This window comes from Diplotaxodon limnothrissa, linkage group LG10, assembly GCF_057381915.1.
Source record: "Diplotaxodon limnothrissa isolate DT_005_m linkage group LG10, D_limnothrissa_male_GT1.1, whole genome shotgun sequence".
NCBI lineage: Eukaryota > Metazoa > Chordata > Actinopteri > Cichliformes > Cichlidae > Diplotaxodon > Diplotaxodon limnothrissa.
In genome coordinates, this window is record NC_140605.1 from 1,824,700 (window position 1) to 1,846,080 (window position 21,381).

Here is a 21,381-nt window from a genome sequence, read left to right on the forward strand (position 1 = left end):
CTGCGACACACCTCCCAGACAAAGGTGTCTTTGCTCTCTCCTATCATGTGGCCTAATTGCCCAGATGTCTCCTTGCATCAGTTAGTTAAGAAATGTCTCCTTGCCAACTTAATGGCAATAAATGTGATTTGTTATTATTTACATGTAGGTACAGACACGATCTGCGGTGGTTCTTCAGCTTTAGTCATTCAGAGTTTTACTGTAAAATAATTGTAAAACACACGTGAATCAACAGTGCACGAGAACCACGTTTAGATACGATTAGAAAAACGTGGAGTTGTTTAAGCCGTCATGTTGTGATTGCACAGAGGGTGCTGGTTCAGGCTGTTCCATTGCAAATGAATGCCACAGGTACAGCACAGCTGCACTATGATGTGTGACTGTTGCACATGTGACTTTGTTGTTTGGGGGTTAAAATAAAGGGGGGGGGGGGTACCCAAAATCAACACTGAGAGGAAGTGTCAAAAGTCATAAGATAAGATAACCTTTATTAGTCCCACACGTGGGAAATTTGTTTTGTCACAGCAGGAAGTGGACAGTGCAAAAGTTATGAGGCAAAAATTAGAATACAATAAGAATAAATACAGTACACAACTGTACAGAATAGAATAAAATACTATATACAGTAGAATAAAATAAAATAAATATACAATAAGATAAAAATAGAATACGAATGCTATATACAACTGAGTAAAAATACAACGATGACAGAAAGGATTATTGCACTTAGTATTATTGCATATGTATGGATGTGTGTGCTTGATCAGTTAAAGTCTTTATTATGGAGTCTGACAGCAGTGGGGAGGAAAGACCTGCGAAATCTCTCCGTCCCACACCGTGGGTGCCGCAGTCTCCCACTGAAGGAGCTGCTCAGTGCTGTCACAGTCTGCTGCATGGGGTGGGAGACGTTGTCCAACAGGGATGACAGCTTAGCCGCCGTTCTCCTGTCACTCACCACCTCCACTGGGTCCAGAGGGCATCCTAGAACAGAGCTGGCCCTTCGGATCACCCTGTTCAGTCTCTTCCTGTCCCCGGCAGAGATGCTGCCGCCCCAGCAGACCACGCCATAAAAGATAGCAGAAGCCACCACAGAGTCATAGAAGGTCTTCAGGAGTGGGCCCTCCACTCCAAACGACCTGAGTCTCCGCAGCAGGTACAACCTGCTCTGCCCTTTCCTGTAGAGGGCGTCTGAGTTATGAGTCCAGTCCAGTCTGTTGTTCAGATGAACACCAAGGTACCTGTAGCTGTCCACAGCCTCAATGTCCATACCCTGGATGTTCAGTGGTTGCAGTGGAGAATGCTTGTGCCTGCGGAAGTCTACCACCAGTTCCTTGGTTTTACTGGCGTTGATCTGGAGGTAGTTCAGCTGGCACCAGTCCACAAAGTCTTGAGTCAGTCCTCTGTACTCCTTGTCGTCCCCATCAGTGATGAGGCCGACTATTGCAGAGTCATCAGAGAACTTCTGCAGGAAGCACTGGGTGGAATTGTGGGAGAAGTCTGCAGTGTAGATGGTGAAGAGGAACGGAGCCAGAACCGTTCCCTGTGGGGCCCCCGTACTGCAGACGACCCTGTCCGACACACAGCCCTGAGTCCTCACATACTGTGGTCGGTCGGTGAGGTAGTCCAGGATCCAGGTAGTGAGGTGATGGTCCACTCCAGAGTTCTCCAGCTTGTCCTTCAGAACCGAGGGAAGAATAGTGTTGAAGGCACTGGAGAAATCAAAGAACATGATTCTCACAGTGCTTCCAGCGGTCTCCAGGTGAGCGAGGGAACGATGTAGGAGGTGAATGACGGCATCATCCGCTCCAATGCCAGGCTGGTAGGCAAACTGAAGTGGGTCCAGTGATGAGCTTATTAGGCGCCGAAGCTGAGCCAGGACCAACCGCTCCAGGGTCTTCATCAGGTGGGATGTCAGAGCCACCGGCCTGTAGCTGTTGAGGTCCTTGGGGCGTGAAGTCTTTGGCACTGGTACAACACAGGAGGTTTTCCAGAGCTGTGGGACTCTTCCCAACCTCAGGCTCAGGTTGAAGAGGTGCTCCATATTTCCTGGATTACAGTTGCTTATTGATTTAATGATAATAACGACTGATATGATCTCTCATGTCTGTCGTTGTAACCACAGGAGCGATCTCTTGCAGTTGACTTGAAACAGTTTGTCTTCTTGCTTTTTTTTTTTTTATCACTCAGTAAAGCTGGGCTTACACTCTGCGATTTTTGTCCCATTTTAGCCGTGCGACCATTTTGGTGATCGGCCCGATTCTGGCCTTCATCGTGCGTCGTGTAGTATACGCCGGGTAACGAGAAGCGATTAACACCTCACGACCAGCTCCCGATCATCAATCGCTTGGTCGTGAGGATTTCAAACCGTTGTGAGGGTGTCACCGCAGCTGCTCACACTGAGCACGTGCAAAGACATAAACGTCGGTGAAAAAGACGGAGCAGCAGTGCAGCGTGTGATCTGGACACAAGCGATGGAGGCACACCTTGTAGAACTTTGGCTCATCCGAGCCTTTTCGATGTGGCCTCACAAAATTATCACGACCACAACAACCGTGAAAATAGTTGGATTTACACTGCTGCTCAATCACAGCTGCCTGATCATGTTTTTCATTAGCAATTTAGCAAAGTTGATGTGGTGGTGTGTCTGTGTGAGTGAAAGACAGAGAGAGCGAGCGACAGATTTTCTGTTATAACCTCATATATCCATTTTTATGGGCGCACAGTGTGAGCACTCGGGTCGCATCAGAGCATCGGGCCATATAGTGTGAGACCCTGCATCATGACCTATGAACTTCTAACCCTGCGAGTCAATCGTGCAGTTTGAGCAGGAGCTGGATAACGCGACTGAAAAAATCGCAGTGTCTGCCCAGCTTAAGTGAGCTGCATATGCAGGGCAGATCTGCAGTGTAGAATCGAGGCTGAGGTTACAGATTGCATTAGTGACAAGAAAGAAATTGGACTTTGATTAACTTTATTCTAGCCAAACCTGATCCATCAGACGTGCCAAGTTCGGCCCAGGCACTGACCTTTGCAAGTACGACACCTCTTAGTACAAACAATTATGTGTGGCTCATTAAAGGCAAAGAAGCAATCGTGCTCTAAAAACCTCATAACAATGGAGAATGCCGGCTTGATGTGTGGAATTTGATTGCCATCTGCAATAACGCTCACTTGCTCAGGCTGCTCACACTTTAGGAGAACTTTATCAAGGCAATTTGTTTTTCTTTCACAAGACTGGAAGGTCTTTTCTCCCCATGTCGATCTGCCTCGCTCTGCTCCTTTCCTTTAATCCTCTGCACAGGAGGTGTGTCAGTGCCGGAGAGACGGGTAGAGAAGACTGATATTAGCTTAACCAAATCCTCAGAGGAGGCAACCCTCTCTGATCCACTTCCAAATTCACTTCGTCCTTACCCATTTGGTCATTTGCCACACACGCTGCCTCTTGCGCTAACTGTGTGTGTGCGTGCATGTACACGTCAGAGAGAGGAAAGCCTGCCGACAATGCTGTGCATCCCCCCCGGTCCCTTCTCCCTCAGTCTGCCCCGTCCTTGCTTTACTTCTTTAAGTTGTTGCTGCTGAGGTCAGACTGGCACAGGCAGGCTTTGTTGTGAGCACAAGAGCGTGTGTGAGGGAGGGAGGGAGGGAAAAGGTACTGTTTTGCTGTTAAGCATTTTGGCCACAATGCCAGAAGTAGTCGTGGCTCGCCTTTCTGTTTTACTCTGGATGAGATGTACAGACGCACACTTGAACTCCAAACCACCTGTAAGCATTGCTGTGCAGACTGACTTGCATCCCGGTCTCTGCACATGCTATTGAAGTCTTTAAATACCCACTCGTGTGTCATCGATTGAAAGGATTAGGATTGAACTCTGGAAACCTTTATCATCCACTCTGTTATGGGAATAAAAAAAAGTGGCGCAGGCTATCGGAGCAATTTAATAGAGGCATAGGAGGCATCTTTGAATCAGATAAGTAGCTTTTACTCCCTCGGGTCTCTCTGGAATCGTTTTTTTTCTTTCTATCCAAAGTCTCTGTCATGTTGAAGCAGGATGTAGGTGAGACGTGAGATTCCATTATATCTGACACACACGAAAGGGAAAAACCACACACAGGTTTCTATAATCATTTTTTCTCTCTCTACCTTTCCTCTCCCTGCCATCTCCTCTGTTTCTGTCTTTGTGAATACGAACTTGAACTAGACTATGTGATCTGCTCATCCTTTTTTCTTTACTTTTTCTTTATTCTACTCCAAAGTCTGCTGGAGTTATTCACTGGAAGTCTTTTCAAAGGTGCATTTGAAAGTAGTGTAATCCCAAATGACTCATCTCACTCTCTTTCTCACAGTGAGCACTTGTCCTGCGCCTTCACCTTCTTCTTACATGGCGAGAGCAACGTGTGCACCAGCGTGGAGATCAACCAGCACCAGCCTGTCTACCATCTCACAGAGGAGCACCTTACTCTGGCTCAGCAGGCATCCAGCCCCTTCCAAGGTGGGTCACTGCTGTGTGTTACCCAGCCTTCAGTGACGTGCAAACATGTGACATAACATCAAGTCACGTCGTCATGTTGTTGAATTTGGTTTATAATGGTTTCAGCTGCGTGGTGATGGGCATGTCGCTCCTACTTGTTATCATAGTGCAGGCATAGATATGTGAATTAGTTCAGCAGTCTTTTTACATTTTTCCTGAGCAGATTAAACTAGTGCAATATGAACAATTTATATCTTCACAACTATTGAAATGAATATTTAAACTGTCTTCTCGTTAAATTAGATAAAGACTTAGTTAACTGTCCAAGCATTTGTCCAGAGGTATTACTAAAGTGTCTGTAGAGTAACAAGACTTTGGTGTCACCTCATAATTTCAACCTGACCTTATGAATGAAGATCTGCTGCACACGAAGATTCCCCAAAGTCTGGTGACTGGCAAAAAATCAACACAAACAGGAAGTTCCTAATAATGTGTCAGGTTGATTTGATCTGCCAGACCTCACCCTCACATATTGTATTTTTTCAAATGGCAGTAAAATAATTTTTATGAGGGTTGTTGCTTGTTGTTTGCACAGAGATGCTTTTTTTGTATCTTTAATTTTGTGCATAAAACTACGTTGTAATCCAATAAAAATCTACCAAATAGTACAGAATGATCCCAAACAAATGAAGCACAATAAATATCGCGGTTGCCCTGTATCGGCTGCAGGACTTTATTACTTAAGACTTAAAAAACAAAACTGGATTCTCTGGATTTTGCTCTTCAAACAAAAGGCTTATTTTTACACTGAATCAACACATTATTGCAAATTTTCTGCTGCTTGTCATTGTAAGTTTTTCTGAAATAGATTACACAAGTCATTACAACAACGTGTCTGCTGCTGAGGACACAAACCACAAAGTTTAGAATTAAAGTTGATGAATTATTCAGTGTGAGAAAAATGTCAGAGCTGTAAATAAAATCACATTTAAAGTTTCTGCCTGTTTAAAAGTCCAGAGCTGTTCAACCCCACAGCCTCTTGAACCGTTGTTACGGTCAAATTTATTTTCTTCTTTGGATTCAAAGTAACAGGTCACTCATGCAGAGTGGCAACTTTTATCTTACAGTTACTTTAGACTGTTGAACACGCATAAATGGATTTTAATAAAATACTAATACTGCTTGTTTACATTATTGTATTTTGCACAACTCTGTTGCTTGTGAAGCTCGCACACAAGAATTTCACTCACATGTGCTGTACCAATGTACCTGCACATGTGATGTGACAATAAAAGTGATTTGATTTGATTTGATGGTTAACAAAAGTGTAGAGATATATTTTTTCTGACTGAAATGGATCAGCAGTCTGTGTGTTCGGTGCTGTTTGTAAGATAAATCGTATGTGATCTTCTGTCGCGCTGTCTTTCGCTACTCTTTGGCTCGCAGACAGCTCAATGAAAAGTCACACCCCATCCAAATGTTCGTGTAGCGACTTTAATATGCATAGTTTCATACTCGTGTAGGAAGAAAACAGATTGCTTTATGAATACAGTCATTAGATGTAAAACTGCTATCACACACCCATCCTGTTGATTCTTCTATTAGTAGAGAGGTATGAGTGTCGTGTCATTATCTAGTACTCGGCTCTTTCATTTGCATACTTTGCTGACTTGCCTCGAGTGTTCTCTCAGCAGCGTTGGACCGCATGAATGCGCTCGGCTGTGATGTAACGTGTCCCCCTGCACAGAGATGATGCAGAAATTAAAATCATGCATAGCTAAAATGAATGTTTTGTGGAAATTTGACAAACCAGCCCTCACGAGGCTTATCTTTATTTAATCTTTGTGCACCAATAAAAAATAAAAAAATAAACCCAGTTGGATGAGACGTTTTCCCAGAGGAAAAGTTTGCCGCCTTTACCTTTCTCATTTATGGCTGGATAGATGTGATGCAGCTGTCCTCTTTTTCTCTGTACGCCCCCTCCAGAGTAATAATAGTGATCACTTCCTCCATTCGCCACAGTAATTCCTGTACAGACGGCCCCTTTAGTGTCTCTAGAGACCTCATGAAGGGAGGTGATAATACCTCTCAGTTAAAGACGAGTACTTTAGATAAAAATAAAAAGACTATCAGAATTTAGCATGCAGATACGTATGGTGATGTTTATGGGGTTTTCCAGTTATTTAGAAGGATTATATTGCTCACCAGCTAAGAGTAACTTGCGACTGTTTTGTTAGTCTTTAAATACTTAAATGGCAATATCTCGCCGAGTTTCCATCCTGGTCAGGTAATTGAGGGCTCAAGGTTTTCAGAGATGCACACTGACACCTCTTCTCTTTTCACTGAGTGATAATGCTGCTGAGTACGCTCATACAAGTGATCCACAGGAGCAGTTTATTAGAATGATGCATTCGTTTTTGTAGCATTGGAAACACCCTCATGCAGCCCAGCTATGTGAAACTGATGCGTACACCTGTCTCTACTGTGAGAGCGTGTGTGTCTGTGTGCAGGTGTGCGTTTTCACCGCCGCAGTGTGTATCCTCCTGGCTAACCAAGCATAGCACCGAGAAAGGCCTGACTTCCATCCCCCTTTATCCATCTATCCGCCGCCCCCCCCCCCACTCACCTCTGCCAGCTTGGTTTACTGCGCGGCAGAGCGCTCTGGCGGGCAGACCTCTCCAGGATGTGACCTCATAAAAGGGCGCAGAGTGAATGTAATGAACTCTCAGCCCATTACACTGATCTGAGCACATTTGACATGTCTTCAGGGAACCAGAGATGGACTCACAGCCAGAGAGAGGGGCAGGAGGGGTAGCTCGAGAGAGGGGAGGATGAGGTGCGGTGGCGATCAGGGGGAGGGGGGTAAACCATTTCCATAATTGTGCTGAATTTGATCTCTCCTCCACAATTGGCCCGAGGTCTTACGAGCGCGTGTGCGCACAGCAAGAAGTGCAGAAAAGGAGCAGGGCTGAATTTAATCAAGGTTAATGTGATCGTCCATAGCTGGATGTTGTCGTGCATCTCAACGTAAATAACCTTTTGTTCTTCTCTCTGTTGGGTTGTTTTCGCTGAGGTAGTGCGTTCTGTAGGCTGAAGCGAAACAGTACGCCGAGGGGCGTTCGGGGCTCGCGTCTAGATGACGTGTTTTTATAGCTTCTTTCTTTTTTTTAAATGCTCTGAGGTTCATTTGACAGTAAAAAACCAAAATAACATTATTCCTCCAAGTCACCTGACTTTGTCTGGTGAAGCTCAACATTGCTTCCAATCTGCTGCAGTGCTACTTATCTCCCACTGCCACCTGCCAGCGCCGTCCTTGAAATATCCCGAAGTGTCGGATCTGTTTGTCACTTTTTTCCCTTTGTGTCCAAACAGTGTCGTTTAAAGTTGTAATCCTTAAGATTTCAGCCCTGGTCAGTTTGATAACGGGCATGGTTGGCTTGTAAAAGCAAGTGCGGTTAAATGCTGCAGAATTCTTTGAGCCCCGACTTTGTCAGAAGCACAACAGAAGAGCAGCAAGTGAATCTGTTTAAAGTTGTACCAAAAACAAACTTGGATTGCCAGTCAAAAGTGAGGATAATCAGGGTGTGACTTCAAGTTTCACTGAAACAGGAAGCAGCTGTTCATCTTGTCCAGAAGTTAGGTGTACAGCCTGCTGCCCTCTGTGGTTGCTCCTGAGCCTTTTCCGTTTCTCCACGCGGTATTTAAAAGGATCCGCTTGCAACCAAACCTGCCACAGCATGTGATTGTTCTTGTTTCCTGTTGCTCCTTCATGATAAGTCCACAGTTGGAAGCTTTTGATGCAAAGAGCTGAAGTTAATGATTCATTGTAACTGCTTTTTAACCTCCTCGATCATTTTTTGCCCCTCGTGTGTTTACTCAGGTGGGTCACTTCGATCCTGCTATTAAAAGCTAACATATAGGTTTTTAAAAATTGCTTAATAGAAATGTGTTAAATGGCTGCTTCCAATAACCTACTGAACATAAATGGGACTTTATCTGCACATGCTCAAAGCTCCAGGCTCTTTCCTGGAAAGACTATTTGTGCACACAGGCTTTCTTTTTCTACCCTCTCCTTTTTTTCCATTGTCTCCTGCCATTTTCCTATCATGAAAGCTGTTCTGCAGTCCAGCCGCTCAATCAATACCTGGGGACAGAGGCTATCGAGTCTAGTAATGACATACTAGGAAGGCAGAGCAGAGAGGGACATTAACAAATGCTCACTCACACACCCACCAAGCCAGTCTGTTCGTAGAACCATTATACCCCCCTTTCCACATTTCAATGCATAATAGACAAAGAGAAAGGAGAATGGATGCATAGCAAGATGGTGTGTGTGTGTGTGTGTGTGTGTGCATGTTTCCAGTTGGTTTCTGTGCTCATACGTATGCATTATGCATGTTAGTTTATGGTGCTATCTGCATTTGGCTGATGGATGTTGGTCTGTTCTGTAAGCTGACTGATGGGCTCTCTCTGCCACTCTCATATGTCTGTGAGGTCAAGTGTGTTTGCCAAGGACTGGCCCCTTTTATAAGCCTCTGTTTATGGGCTCTGAGAGGCTGCTGCTTCTCAATAATTGGCGTCTGGAAAGGTCAGAGCGCTCCTGATTCGTCCAGAGATGGCAGAATGACAATGAAAGGAAAACACATGTACAAAGAAAGACGAGATGAATGATGTGAAGAATTTAGCGACAATAAGAACAGACAGGAAAGGAATCGCAAGTGGTATGGATTTAGAGAAAAAAGGGACCAGGATGTAATGGGAAAACAGGAACTAGTTTTTAAGTGTAGTTGTGGAAGATGTGATGCAGAATGGAAGATTCCCAAAGTTATGCTGACTCTTTCCTTCTTGCTGCTTTTCCTTCCTCCCCCTTTTTAGTGATCCTGAGTCCATTTGGTCTAAATGGAACACTGACTGGCCAGTCCTTTAAGATGTCAGACCCACCTACCCAGAAGCTGATTGAGGAGTGGAACCAGTTCTATCCCATCAGTCCCAGTGCCAAGGAGAACGTGTCAGAGGACAAAGTAGAGGACATGGACTGGGAGGATGAATCTCTGGCCTCTGTTGAGGTCCTCGTTGGTCAGTATTTATTTTGAATCCACAATCTTAAGAATACCTTTTTCACGTGTAGAGTTTCTAGTTTAGTTTGACTGATTTGTGATCCTGAACTTTTTGCATGTTTTGGTTCAGGTGGTGTGCGTATGGTGTACCCAGCCTGCCTGGTGCTGGTACCCCAGTCAGACATCCCTGTTGTGACCCCTGTGGGGTCCTCCCACTGCACTGCCGTCTACTCGGGTGGCCACCAAGTGCCTGCTTCCCAGCGAGAGCCCGCCATGTCTTTGGTGACACTCACCCCTCCCACATCACCCGAAGAGGCGCAGACAGGTAAAGACATAAGACTCCTGCTGAGTCCTAAGTTGAGGATTTCTCTTAACATGACTGGAAGAATTTGTCATCTTTTGTCAAATGGTCTGTTAACCTTCCTCTTTCCTTCCCCAGTGGACTCTCACTCGGCTCAGAAGTGGGTTAAGATGCCTTCATCATCTGATGCGTTTAGCGTGGACAGAACAAGTCACCACGGAGGAAAGATTCCACGCCGGCTAGCCAGTCAGATGGTGGAGCGTGTCTGGCAAGAGTGCAATATCAACCGAGCCCAGAACAAGTACGTGTGACATTGTGCAGAGTGCTTAAACATGAAAACTGCCACTAGGTATGCCGTAATGGATGCATCACCTATCGGTTACATTGGCTTTGCTCTCAATCAGACTTGTTTGTCTTCACCGTATGATTATGGGAAAATATTTGACAGTAAATTCAATTTAATTTTATTTACACAGCACCAAAGGCACTTTAATGTAAGGTAGAGCCTACAATAATACATACAGAGAAAAACCCAACAATCATATGACCCCCTATAAGCAGCACTTGGCGACAGTGGGAAGGAAAAACTCCCTTTTAACAGGAAGAAACCTCCAGCAGAACCAGGCTCAGGGAGGGGCGGGGTCATCTGCTGTGATTGGTTGGGGTGAGAGAAGGAAGACAGGATAAAGACATGCTGTGGAAGAGAGACAGAGATTAATAACAAGTGTGATTCAGTGCAGAGAGGTCTGTTAACACAGTGAGTGAAGAAGAAACACCCAGTGCATCATGGGAATCCCTCAGCAGCCTACACCTATTGCAGCATAACTAAGGATTCAGGGTCACCTGATCCAACTATATGCTTTAGCAAAATCAATCTAGACCCGTGCATTAACTGGTACAAACATGGTCACTGATCATTCCTGGTTAAAAACATATTATTTCAATATATGTGATGAACAGGAAGAAACCTCTGGCAGGATAAGAGGAGCAGTTACCTCTGTACAGAAATACTGAGTGTGTATTACAGCGAGTTGTGTTTATATACGTATATAAAATGTAGATAAAACTGAAGATCTGATTATTGCTTATTTGATATTAATTAGAAATATCATAAATAACCACATTACTTGCACAGACATAGATGAATTATTCTGCTACATTTCTGTCTGCTTTTTATTATTGATTAAACTCTGAGTTCTGAAGAAAACCGGACAGATATAAATGTCGGTAGTCAAATCAAATTCAAATTCAAATTTTATTTGTCACGTACACAGTCATACACAGTACGATATGTAGTGAAATGCTTGGACAACTGCTCGTGACCTAAAGAGAACAAAAAAGGAAAAGGCTATGAATAAGATAGGAAATAAATATGAAAAATTAAAAAGGGTAAATTTAACTAGGAAGGACTAAAATATAAATTAAGGTTAAAAATGAAATAACTGTACAACACAAATTAGAATGAAGGGTAAATTTAACTGGGAAGAATAAGATAAAGATAAATATATAAATTAAAGTCGAAAATAAAATAACTGTACAACAAAATACACAATATAGAACTATATAAGAATGTATGAAGAAATCTAAATATAAATAAATATATACACAATAACAGCAGCTGTACAAGTATTAACCGGAAATGAAGAATATAGTGACCAGTGTTGTGCAAAACCAAAGTCCAGAAAGTCCAGTGTGTGTGTAAGAACTGTATGTGTGGGTCAGTACTGTGTGGTGGTGTGATTGAGAGACCGTATCGCCTGCGGGAAGAAGCTCCTCCTCAGTCTCTCTGTGTTGGTCTTCAGGGAGCGGAATCGCTTTCCTGACCTCAACAGAGAGAACAGTCTGTTGTTGGGATGGCTGAGGTCCTTCACCATCTTCCTGGCCTTGGTCCAGCACCGCCTGCTGTAGATTGAGTGCAGGTCAGAGTGCAGTCAAGTAATAGCTTAAAGTTTTAGGCCTTGGGTTGTTTTTATTATTCTACAGCAGTGACTCTGACACGTTGGGTGCACCTTGGGATCTGTTGCCTCTTGACCAAGCACAAAACGTTGCCTATCGTTAGCTGTCAGCCAAACCATTACCGCTCCAAGGAGGGTGATAAAATCAGCCGTGGCTCAAAGCTTTTACCAATCGCTGCTGTATGTGAAAGAAAAATGGCATCAAAAGTGGATGGGGCTGTTCACATAAATGCTGCTTGAAAGAATTGGGGAAATTGAAAAGTCTCAATAGAATTTCGTTTCGACTTTTTATTTATTTATTTGAACTCCCTAGGCGAAAGTTTCCAGCTGCAACCAACGGTACCTGCGAGGAGGAGCCAAGTGAGAAAGTGGGAACCTGGGATTTTGTGGAGTCTTCACAGAGGTCGTACTGCAGCTGTTCGAGGTCAGTCGATGTGCAGTTCACACAGGTATTGCTCATATGTGTGCGCTCAAAGACATTTCAAAGAGGTTACATGGAGTCCACAGGGCTTTGAACACCGGCGCAGAGGGCCGTACTCAGCAAAATATCTGCAAGTTACATCTGCGTCTGGACTTTGACAAGCATATTATTCTTCACATTTTTCAATTTATCACTATTTTGTGTAAGCGACAGCCGTGGCGGGGCTGAAACCTCTGCTGGCTTGTGTGTTTCTGTAAGTCGGACGTTTTTATTCCCGCACTGACTGGAGTGATTTCAGGCGGAAAGAATAGTTTGACCTCTGATGTAGCTGTTGAGGGTGGTAAATGGAATGTGTGTTGTTAATGTGAACAAATAAGCTCAGATCATGTGTTTGCCCTGGTGTTTTATCAGTCTGAATCAGCCCAGCTGTCCTTATAAAGTCCTCACTGAACAACCTCCTCTGTATTTATTTAGGATAAAATAACACACCCATCATATGCATTAATATCATTTTGCATGCAGTAGTCTAACACCTTGTAAATGCTATTCTTTGTTTGCTTATGCCTGCAGACGGTTAATATTTGTCCTCTCTGGTTAATATATAGACATTCTTGTCTATCACATTTTATTTAATGACAGTTTTTAGATCATCGTAAACAGCATGCTGCTATGTCTGCGTCCCATGATCATCATCTTCTCTGCCTCCTGATAAACTGCAGATACAGGCAGCTGTTTAATCCGCTGAAACGCAAGCCTGACCACTCCAGTCTGCACATCTAACCAGTATACTCTATGCCTGGATGCTTGACTGGTTTTGTCAGAAGTCCAAACCAACTGAAAGAAAGTCCTGCTTTGTGGTTGATAATGAAGCGCTATCTAAAGTGGATCTGTGTGCGTGTTTGGGGAATCCTCTGCACCGGGCTCGTGCACCTTGGACTGCAGATGAGCAGAGTGAATTGGGCCAGTCAGCTGGAGCATGTTAATTTGTTGGAAAGCACCCAACTCTTTGGCAGCACATAAATGGGAAGCTGTGCGTTGCCAGTTTTACTGTCCATTAGCTTTGTTTTGTAGATGGAAGCCATACGTGTCTGTTTATGTTGACAGCTGAATGCGAGGTCACACACAAAGCCTGCTTATTAAAGAGGGACACTGATGTGTAAGTGTTGCTTGCAGCGTGAGTGCTGAGCCGTCAAAACGGAGGGTAAAAGATGACCTCAGACTATTTTTCTTTGAAACGTGTCTGATGGGATGTAGGAGCCAGGTGATACCAAGGTGAGGTACGGGAGAGGGGCTTTGGTGAGGTGGGTGTTCTAGCAGGTCATGGCCCTGGTGAATCCTTCATATATTTTGTGTCTTTTCTTCTGACAGCACTCTGTGAATGTGCTTCATTAATTTCTGTTTGGCTGTCTGAGGAAAATACAATATTGATGTTTTAGAAGATGATTTTTTTTCATGCCATCAGTTTGACTGTGAATAATTAAAAAATGTATGACTATGCATTAGCCTTTGTGGTTTAGCTGTTACAGCTTTACTCTGGAGCTGATCCGTGAAGTGTTCTCTGCTAATTGTGTTGGGATAAATTTGGGGGGCGGTGCTGCCTTGTTGCTCGTGAGCATAATTGGGCTAATTGATGTTTTATAAGAGCAACGGATGCGATGGCTTAAAAGGAAGTTTCACACGAGCTGCACAACTTCTCGTAAAAGACTCTCTGTATGTGCGAGTGTTTTGCTCCTTGTCATCAGTACGTCACGGTCTCACTGCATTTCCCTGTTTTTGCTCTCCTGCAGATACAAATTAGTTAAGCAGCGAACAGCCAATAACACGGGCCAGCCTCAGTCAGCTGGCCAGCCATCCCAACCTCCGACCAAGCACAAAACTGGAGGAGAGAAGCCAGAGAAGGGTGACAAGCAGCAGAAAAGACCCCAGACACCCTTCCATCATCGCAGCCTGGCCAGCGACGAAGCCTCCATAGACACAGAAGCAACAGCTGGACAAAGGTTGGCCCTGAGGAGTCAGGATGGAGCAAGATTTCCTAGTATTCGCTCTGCAGATGTATCTGCCATCCAAAAAGCCCCCCAGCTCCACAGTGGGGGCGTTAGCACTGGGCCATCAGAACAGGCCAACTCCCCTCAGCCCCCACCACTTAGTCCCCACCCCTGTGAACGCAGTGAGGAGTCAGGGGAGGGCATGAAGAACCCTTCGACCCCCAATAGCCAACACTTTTACCAGCCGCAGCCGGAAGCTTGCCTGGTCGGGGTGAAGGGCAGCAGCGAGGAGCAAGGAGGGCCAGAGGCTCTGAATCAGCACTTCCAATCCCATCAACCCAACCCCCACCCCGGAACCTCAGCCTACTCCGAGCCTCCTGAGCCTACCGTGTATGTGGGTGCAGCGATCAACCTGGAGGACGACAGCTCCCACGCACCATGGAGGTTATTCAACTTACCCCGAAGGAAAGAAGCCGAGCTGCCCACGCCGCTGCTGCCTGGAGACAAGTTGAGAGAGGAGGCAGCCGCATCACAAGACAACCTGGTGTCGGTCACAGAGTGAGTGGCAATTACACTTCAGTCCCCGTTCAGTGGCCTCTGTTTGGGAAAGCCAGCTATCCCAGCTTTCCTACTTTGTATACGGTGCCAGTGAGCCGCTTTGAAGCACTTTCAACAGCCCAGAAAAAAATAGTTTAAAAAAATAATAACACATCTGCCTCCTCTTTCCTCACCCTTGCTGCCCCTCCTATTCCTCCTGTTCAGTGTAACACTTAGCTACACACAGCTTTGTGACCTTTTGACTTCATACATCACCAATATGCAGGGCTAGCACTACTCAGTGATTCCTTCACACAAGCACAAGAGAGCAATGAGGGAGAGAGTAATGATGGAGTTGGATAAAGATAAAACACTGCTATTGTAATAGAGGTGGAGCTGATAAAAGTACTATCTGCTGGTTATCAGTTTAGCAGGTTCTAGAGAGCATTTGACTGAGCTGCAGCTGCTAGTGAGGTATCACAGATAGTGGCAGCATGAAGGGTCCAGGGTGAAGACCAGGGTGGCCAGAGAGGGAATTATCAGGGAAGTTATGCAGTCCTGAGTGGGGCCGGCCACTTGGATGGCCTATCCTAGCTGTAATCCCCCCAGCTACAGCTCTGAATATTGGCTAAGCTGTGACCCAGGTCACTGCACACCATCACCTTGCATCAAAGCTGGACAGGCGTGATAGGAGGACAGAAAAACACAGTTGTTGCTGGCAGGGAAGGCCAAGGATAACGCCTTCTTCTCCGTGTCGTCCCGGGCTGTTACATATGATGAACACGTAGGCCAGAGTCCGAGCTACAGAAGAGTTTTTGATGAGTGATGCAACAGGTGATAGTTCTGTGTGTCAGAGCCACCGTGTTCTCATAAAGCCAGCAGAAATGTAATTGTCTGACAGCAAACAGGAGGCTTCTTCTGCATGACGGCTGTCGGAACCAGTTGCAGTCACTGCCATTTCTGTAACTCCAGTAAAAAACACTGGTACATGATGTCACACCAAAACAGAGCAGATGGGGCAGTGTTCTTCTCTCACCCTGTTCACACACAATCGCAATCATCAGTTAGACTGCTACTTTATGAAGATCTTTACATTAAACACTAGGAGTCACTGCGTTTTTTATCCCCTATCCAGGGTGATGTCTACGTCTAAATGGCCACTCAAGGTTTCCGAAGAACGCGTGCAGATGTATCGAGCCAGGAGGAACCAGCATCTTGCTGCTGCTGTAACAGATGGAGATCACGAGCCTGAGGTCGACCCCTACGCCTTTGAGGAAGGAGATGTCAAGTTCACATTCTCCAACAAGAAGGATAAGTCAGGCGGGGAGCGGGAGCCAGGAAAGAAACACAAGGTAAGGCCAGCCAAGTGGAGGAGCGAGGAATGCTCCTCAGCTGTTAGCAGGATATTCATACGGCTTTACTGCGCGCTGTAATGGATGCATTATGCCGACCTTGCTGTAAAAATGGCCCCTTTTGCTTATTGTTCTTCTGACAAGAACATCAGACAGTAAGCTGTAAGCTCTGCCTGCTCTCTATTACATTTTCTCCTATATGTCCATTACTTTATTTAGATGCATTCAGAATAGATTTTGCAACATTTTCAGAACTGAAAAAGTGTCACTTTCTGTGAATGCAAAATTACCTTTTGCACAAGTCACCCACAAGGTACGCTGCAAACCAGCTCCCAGCTCTGCCATGTGCCATTTATTGGATGGTCTTCATTCTCTGATTTAGATCAAATTGCTTATTTGTGTAACAGTAATCTTTACAGTTATAATTGTAACTGTTGCAATCTAGATCTAAAATAGAACCTCTAACTGTGACCAGCACGGTATCCACAACATCCTGTTATTATCATTTACTCACTTTCTTGTCTCCATATTTGTGTCTTGAGCTCTGTTTGCACAGGACAGGGACACTGACAGCACGTTGTACTAATAGTTTGTAAGGTGAAAATGCAGAGGGGAATGATCATGTCCTGAACATCGTTATGATTTTGGTGTTTTTCTTTTTTTGTCGTTGTTGTCTTCACTACATTTCCCATCAGTCTCTTTTCCTTTGTGAGATTTATGGCTGCTGTGCTGGTGAAAAAATGAAAGTTTACACTTACAAAGTCAGGTGGGCACAGACTGGAGATCTATTCACAGATAAAGCGTAAATGATTGTGGGAGATGAGATGGGTAGTAGGGCTGCACGATTTAGCATAAAATGAGAATCACGATTTTTTGGCTTAGAATTGAGATCACGATTTTCTTTTCCAGTATAAATATTTATTGCACTTATTAACTGCACATCAACTTCGTAACAGTTGAGACTGAACATAAAAACAATAAATAAACATAAAAACAACAAATGTCTCACGTTTTGTTGTTGCTGCAAAATGTTGTACTGCTTGAAATTCTGTCTCCACCGTTGCTCGACGCTGCGTGTATAGAGCAGGTAGTGCAACAATAGAAAAATAGTTGCGGGACGGCACTGTGTAGCGTTTGTCTAGGGTGTTGATCATTTTCCTAAATCCCTCGTTTTGCACAGTGTTGATGGAGCCATATCTTTGGTCAGGTGATAAGTGATAGCCTCCGTAATTTCTTTGTGCCTGCGGGAGTTCGACGGGTAAAGGGAAGCGCTGTATAAGGTTCCCGTTATTGATGTTTGGGTGGTTGACCGGGACGGATTTTCTCCTGTCACTTTCTCGTCATCCCTGACGTGCTCTCCGTTGTTTTTCCTGCTAATTTTAGCATCACACGGCACAGCTTCTGTATCACGTGGTATAAGGCTCCGCCCTTGTCATTTGTTGAGCAGGAAGAGTGAGCACCCTAATGGGTAGCGTGCACTCTTTTCACAGGCCCAGCTTATTTAGCACAATATTATGTCTGCAGCTTGTAGTTGTTTAGCGCCAAATTTCAGACTTTGCTTATCTCCGTGAAAGTGTCGCAAAACACACAAATGTTGCTGGTAGTTTGTAAATCCCATGAAGTCTCCCAGTCGCACTGATCCCATGTAAAAAGGACTTGTTCCAAAAAAGAAAATTCCTTGTTGGTTTTAATATAAATTCATTTTATTCTAAACAACTTGTAACTGCAGCTTTAATATAAATGAGGAGTAAAAACTGCATGAAGTGACATTAAATATAAATAGTCGAGGCATGTTTGAGGATTAAATGTGCTTAGCTGCTTTCCTCTGATCATCGTAATGATTATAAACCTGAGTCAGCAGATATTCCTGTCAAAGGCAGATTATCATGTGAGACTTTTATCGTGATTTATCTGTGGATTTGTCACCTTGAAGTCCAGCTAGTTTTAATGCTGGTTTACCTGCTTAGAAAACAGCTGTGCGAGGCGGTTTGGCTGCTTTTAGTTGCTCTTGTAGCCGCAGTCCATCGGCTATATTACAGAAAGCTGCAGTAACAGTTTGAAGAAGGCGTGTTGGTGCGAAGCCTTTTTGAGCATCACCGCTTTATTCCAAGCCGTCTTTCACTTAGTTGCCTGGGGTGAAAAAGGGACAAGAGGGCTGATTTTAAGATCCGGGAGCAGGCGAGTTAGAAAATAGGCCATCCGCATCCTCAGCAACGCTGCACTAAAAATAACAGGGCAACCACTTTCTGCATGCATCCGCTTTCACTGCCAAAGTCTAAATGAGCAGGAAACCATTCCTGAATCACTATTGTTGTTTGCGCCCAAAGGAACACCAAATAGTTAGCCTCTCCAATTTCCTTTGAGTTGTTGTGTTTTTCCTATTTGATCTGCCCTCTTCCTCCTTCCCCTCCTCGCTGTGTTCTCCTGCTCTGCTTCCGCCTCTGCGGCTTTTAGCTTCGGTTCCAGAGAAGGGCCACCTGTTGGCTGGTACGATTTTGAAAGGGAGATTCGATGTTTGTGTCCCCGTCCCCAGCGGGACGTCACAGTGCCACAAACCCGACTCACTGAAGCGTTGAGCCTTAAAAAGCGCACTCAACTATTTTCCTTCTCTTCTGTCTGGTTACGACCCCGCTGCACGCCCCCGATGTGTGCAGAAATGTGAGGGTGAAGGCAGCTCTCGGTGGAGTGAAGTCTCTTAAGAGCACTGTGTGCAGTGGAGCTCTCCCTCTGTCTGTCTGCTTTACTTTGTGTGTGCACATCCACCACATGCTCTGCGTGTGAGCGTGCACTGGTTATTTCTTAAACTAATAATTTTGTTGTCTTTCGGTTTGTTTTTGTTGTTGTTTTTTCCCCTTGAGTCATTCATCGTTGTAGCTGCAATGAATTTCACCTCCTACCTCAAATCAAATCAAATCACTTTTATTGTCACATCACATGTGCAGGTACATTGGTACAGCACATGTTAGTGAAATTCTTGTGTGCGAGCTTCACAAGCAACAGAGTTGTGCAAAATACAATAATGTAAACAAGCAAAATACAAGAATGGCTACATCTGAAACTAATAAATATATGTCCAATATATAATAGTATATGCATTTCTGGATGTGTATACTAAATATTTTTCTACAAGTGTGTGTGTGTGTGTGTGTGTGTGTACATATTTTACAAATTAAATAGAGTAAACAATAAATAAAATATATAAAAATATACAGAGTTGAGACATGTGCAAAACAGTGGCATTACTGTACAGTATGGAGTGCCACATATTTAATCTAAACCTTCAGAATCTGCCTGTGAAGGTTAACTTTACTGTGTCAAATTAAATCTTAATGTGAGATTAAGTCATTATTTTAATAACGCTTATTTGTCGAGTCAGACATATTTACTGCTCATCAGACTATTAAATCACTTACTGGCGACTCGTCTTGTGAGACGGAGAAGAAAGCTGGGCTGCTTTCGAGTCTTTTGCCAGATGCTAACACACCTTCCCACCCAAGGCTACGCTATTGATAAAGGGGTTAAGGTGTCTTTGCCGCCTATAGATTGCAGCCTTGGTGGGGATGTTGTGCGCTGCCCTGGATTGGGCCTCTAAGGGAGACAGATTAAAGCCTGCGTTACTCAGAGAAAACCCTGGAGCGTAATGAAATCAATGGCCGGGACATAACATTGCTGTTCCCCTCTCAAACTGCTCAGCACACAGTGTACACACAACACGCCACAAGAGCACGCTGGCACAGAAGGCCAGGCCTCCCAGATATCGATGTCTGTGTAGGAGCCTAACAGGCCATTCCTTGGATCGTGATTTCACTCTGGGCTGCACTGGAAATCTTATTTGCCTCAGCAGACACGAGAATCTACCGCTCCCCGTTTGTCTGCCTCTCTCACTGTACTTTTGTTATTGATAGGTTGAATTATTTTGCACATTGATTGGATAAGGTAGCATGTGGCTTTTGAAATGGTTCTCTTTGTGTTTTTGTAGTTCATCAACTTTATTTGTACATTTTCTGAATCACAGTTTTGGGCTTAAAAGATTTGACACGCCTATAACCATGCAGTTGTGTGAGAATTTCATTGATATCGGTGCAATTTAATTTGAGAATATTGTTTAATGAAGCTATGAAACAGCGTGTCAGTAACAGTTCAGTGTTTGTGTTGTTCTAAGCAGCCAATCTCTTTTCTCTCTCACAGGGTGAGGATGGAGGGACCGGCCCGTCAGATGGTAAGCAGCCTGTTTCCAGCATCACCCCAACACACTCAGTTGTACTGTTGCTCTCAGAAGACCGACATAGTAACTCCAGCGTTTTTCATTTTAGTATTCAGATGGATTTTGGCGAGCCACCACAGTGACTGAAACCTGTTAGCTACATTTCCAATATGTCAATAGAAATTAATTTACCAAATAAGTAACATTCATTCTCAATTACTTTTAATTTAAATCTCATATAACAGATTTGTCATGCTGAAAGCATTTCACTAATTGAATTTTTGGAGAATTCTAACGAAACGATCACAGCTCAGAGCAACGTTGCTGCCTTCAGTGGATTCTCAAACAGCCGGCGTCTACTTGTGGAAAGAGAGAAGTATTTACAGCAGTGTTTGTGTGCGCAGACCCTCAGCGTGCAGCGCCTCACAACCGCGTGACTTCCACCAGCCTGATCCACGAGACGGACCTGGTGGTGTCCATCAACGACCTGGACAACCTCTTCAACTCAGATGAGGATGAGCTGGCGGTCAGTAGAGATCTTGAGTGTGGTTTTGTGTGTGTTTCACTTTTGTGCCAGAGCAGTGGTACCTCTGGTATTTACAAGCCATTTGTGTGTGACTAATACCAGGAATGAATTAATAGCTATATTTACTGACTCAAAAATACCGACTTAATCAGGTGTTTTATTCTTTTTCGTCCCTCTCCCTCCTACAGCCGGGTTCCAGGCGACCGGTGAATGGAACGGACGGGATATTTGGCAACAAGGAAAACAAATCATCCATCTTGGATCCTGTACCCTGTATGTATCGCTCAGTCTCCCACCACTGTCTCTCTTGCCCCCCCGTTAATGTGCCATGCCTCCCTAGGCTCCAAACACAGATGTAGAATCAGATTGGTCGCACCTGTGAGGCCCCTGAAAATTAAGAATTATACACTGAGGTTTTGCCAGAAGCCACCTGAGACATAAACACAGTATTCCCCACGCTTAGTATTCAGCTGAGGTTAAAGGTTTCATATCCTTTAATCCACTAAATGAAGTTCATGTTTTACAGCTCAAACACAGTTGTTGCTCAGACTGGATTTGGCCACCTAGTGGTGAA

The 21,381-nt window shown here is 44.4% G+C and overlaps 1 protein-coding gene across 1 annotated transcript in view; it reads left to right on the forward strand.

The window, feature by feature from the left end:
- med13a (mediator complex subunit 13a) overlaps positions 1–21,381 on the forward strand; it is a 70,642-nt gene that overhangs the window by 35,114 nt on the left and 14,147 nt on the right. The window contains exons 4-13 of the mRNA XM_085364256.1: positions 4,345–4,490; positions 9,345–9,545; positions 9,657–9,851; positions 9,966–10,128; positions 12,096–12,206; positions 13,991–14,746; positions 15,861–16,077; positions 20,266–20,296; positions 20,686–20,807; positions 20,996–21,080. Of these exons, the coding sequence (XP_085220382.1) occupies positions 4,345–4,490; positions 9,345–9,545; positions 9,657–9,851; positions 9,966–10,128; positions 12,096–12,206; positions 13,991–14,746; positions 15,861–16,077; positions 20,266–20,296; positions 20,686–20,807; positions 20,996–21,080 (2,027 nt within the window). The remainder of the gene's footprint in view (positions 1–4,344; positions 4,491–9,344; positions 9,546–9,656; positions 9,852–9,965; positions 10,129–12,095; positions 12,207–13,990; positions 14,747–15,860; positions 16,078–20,265; positions 20,297–20,685; positions 20,808–20,995; positions 21,081–21,381) is intronic.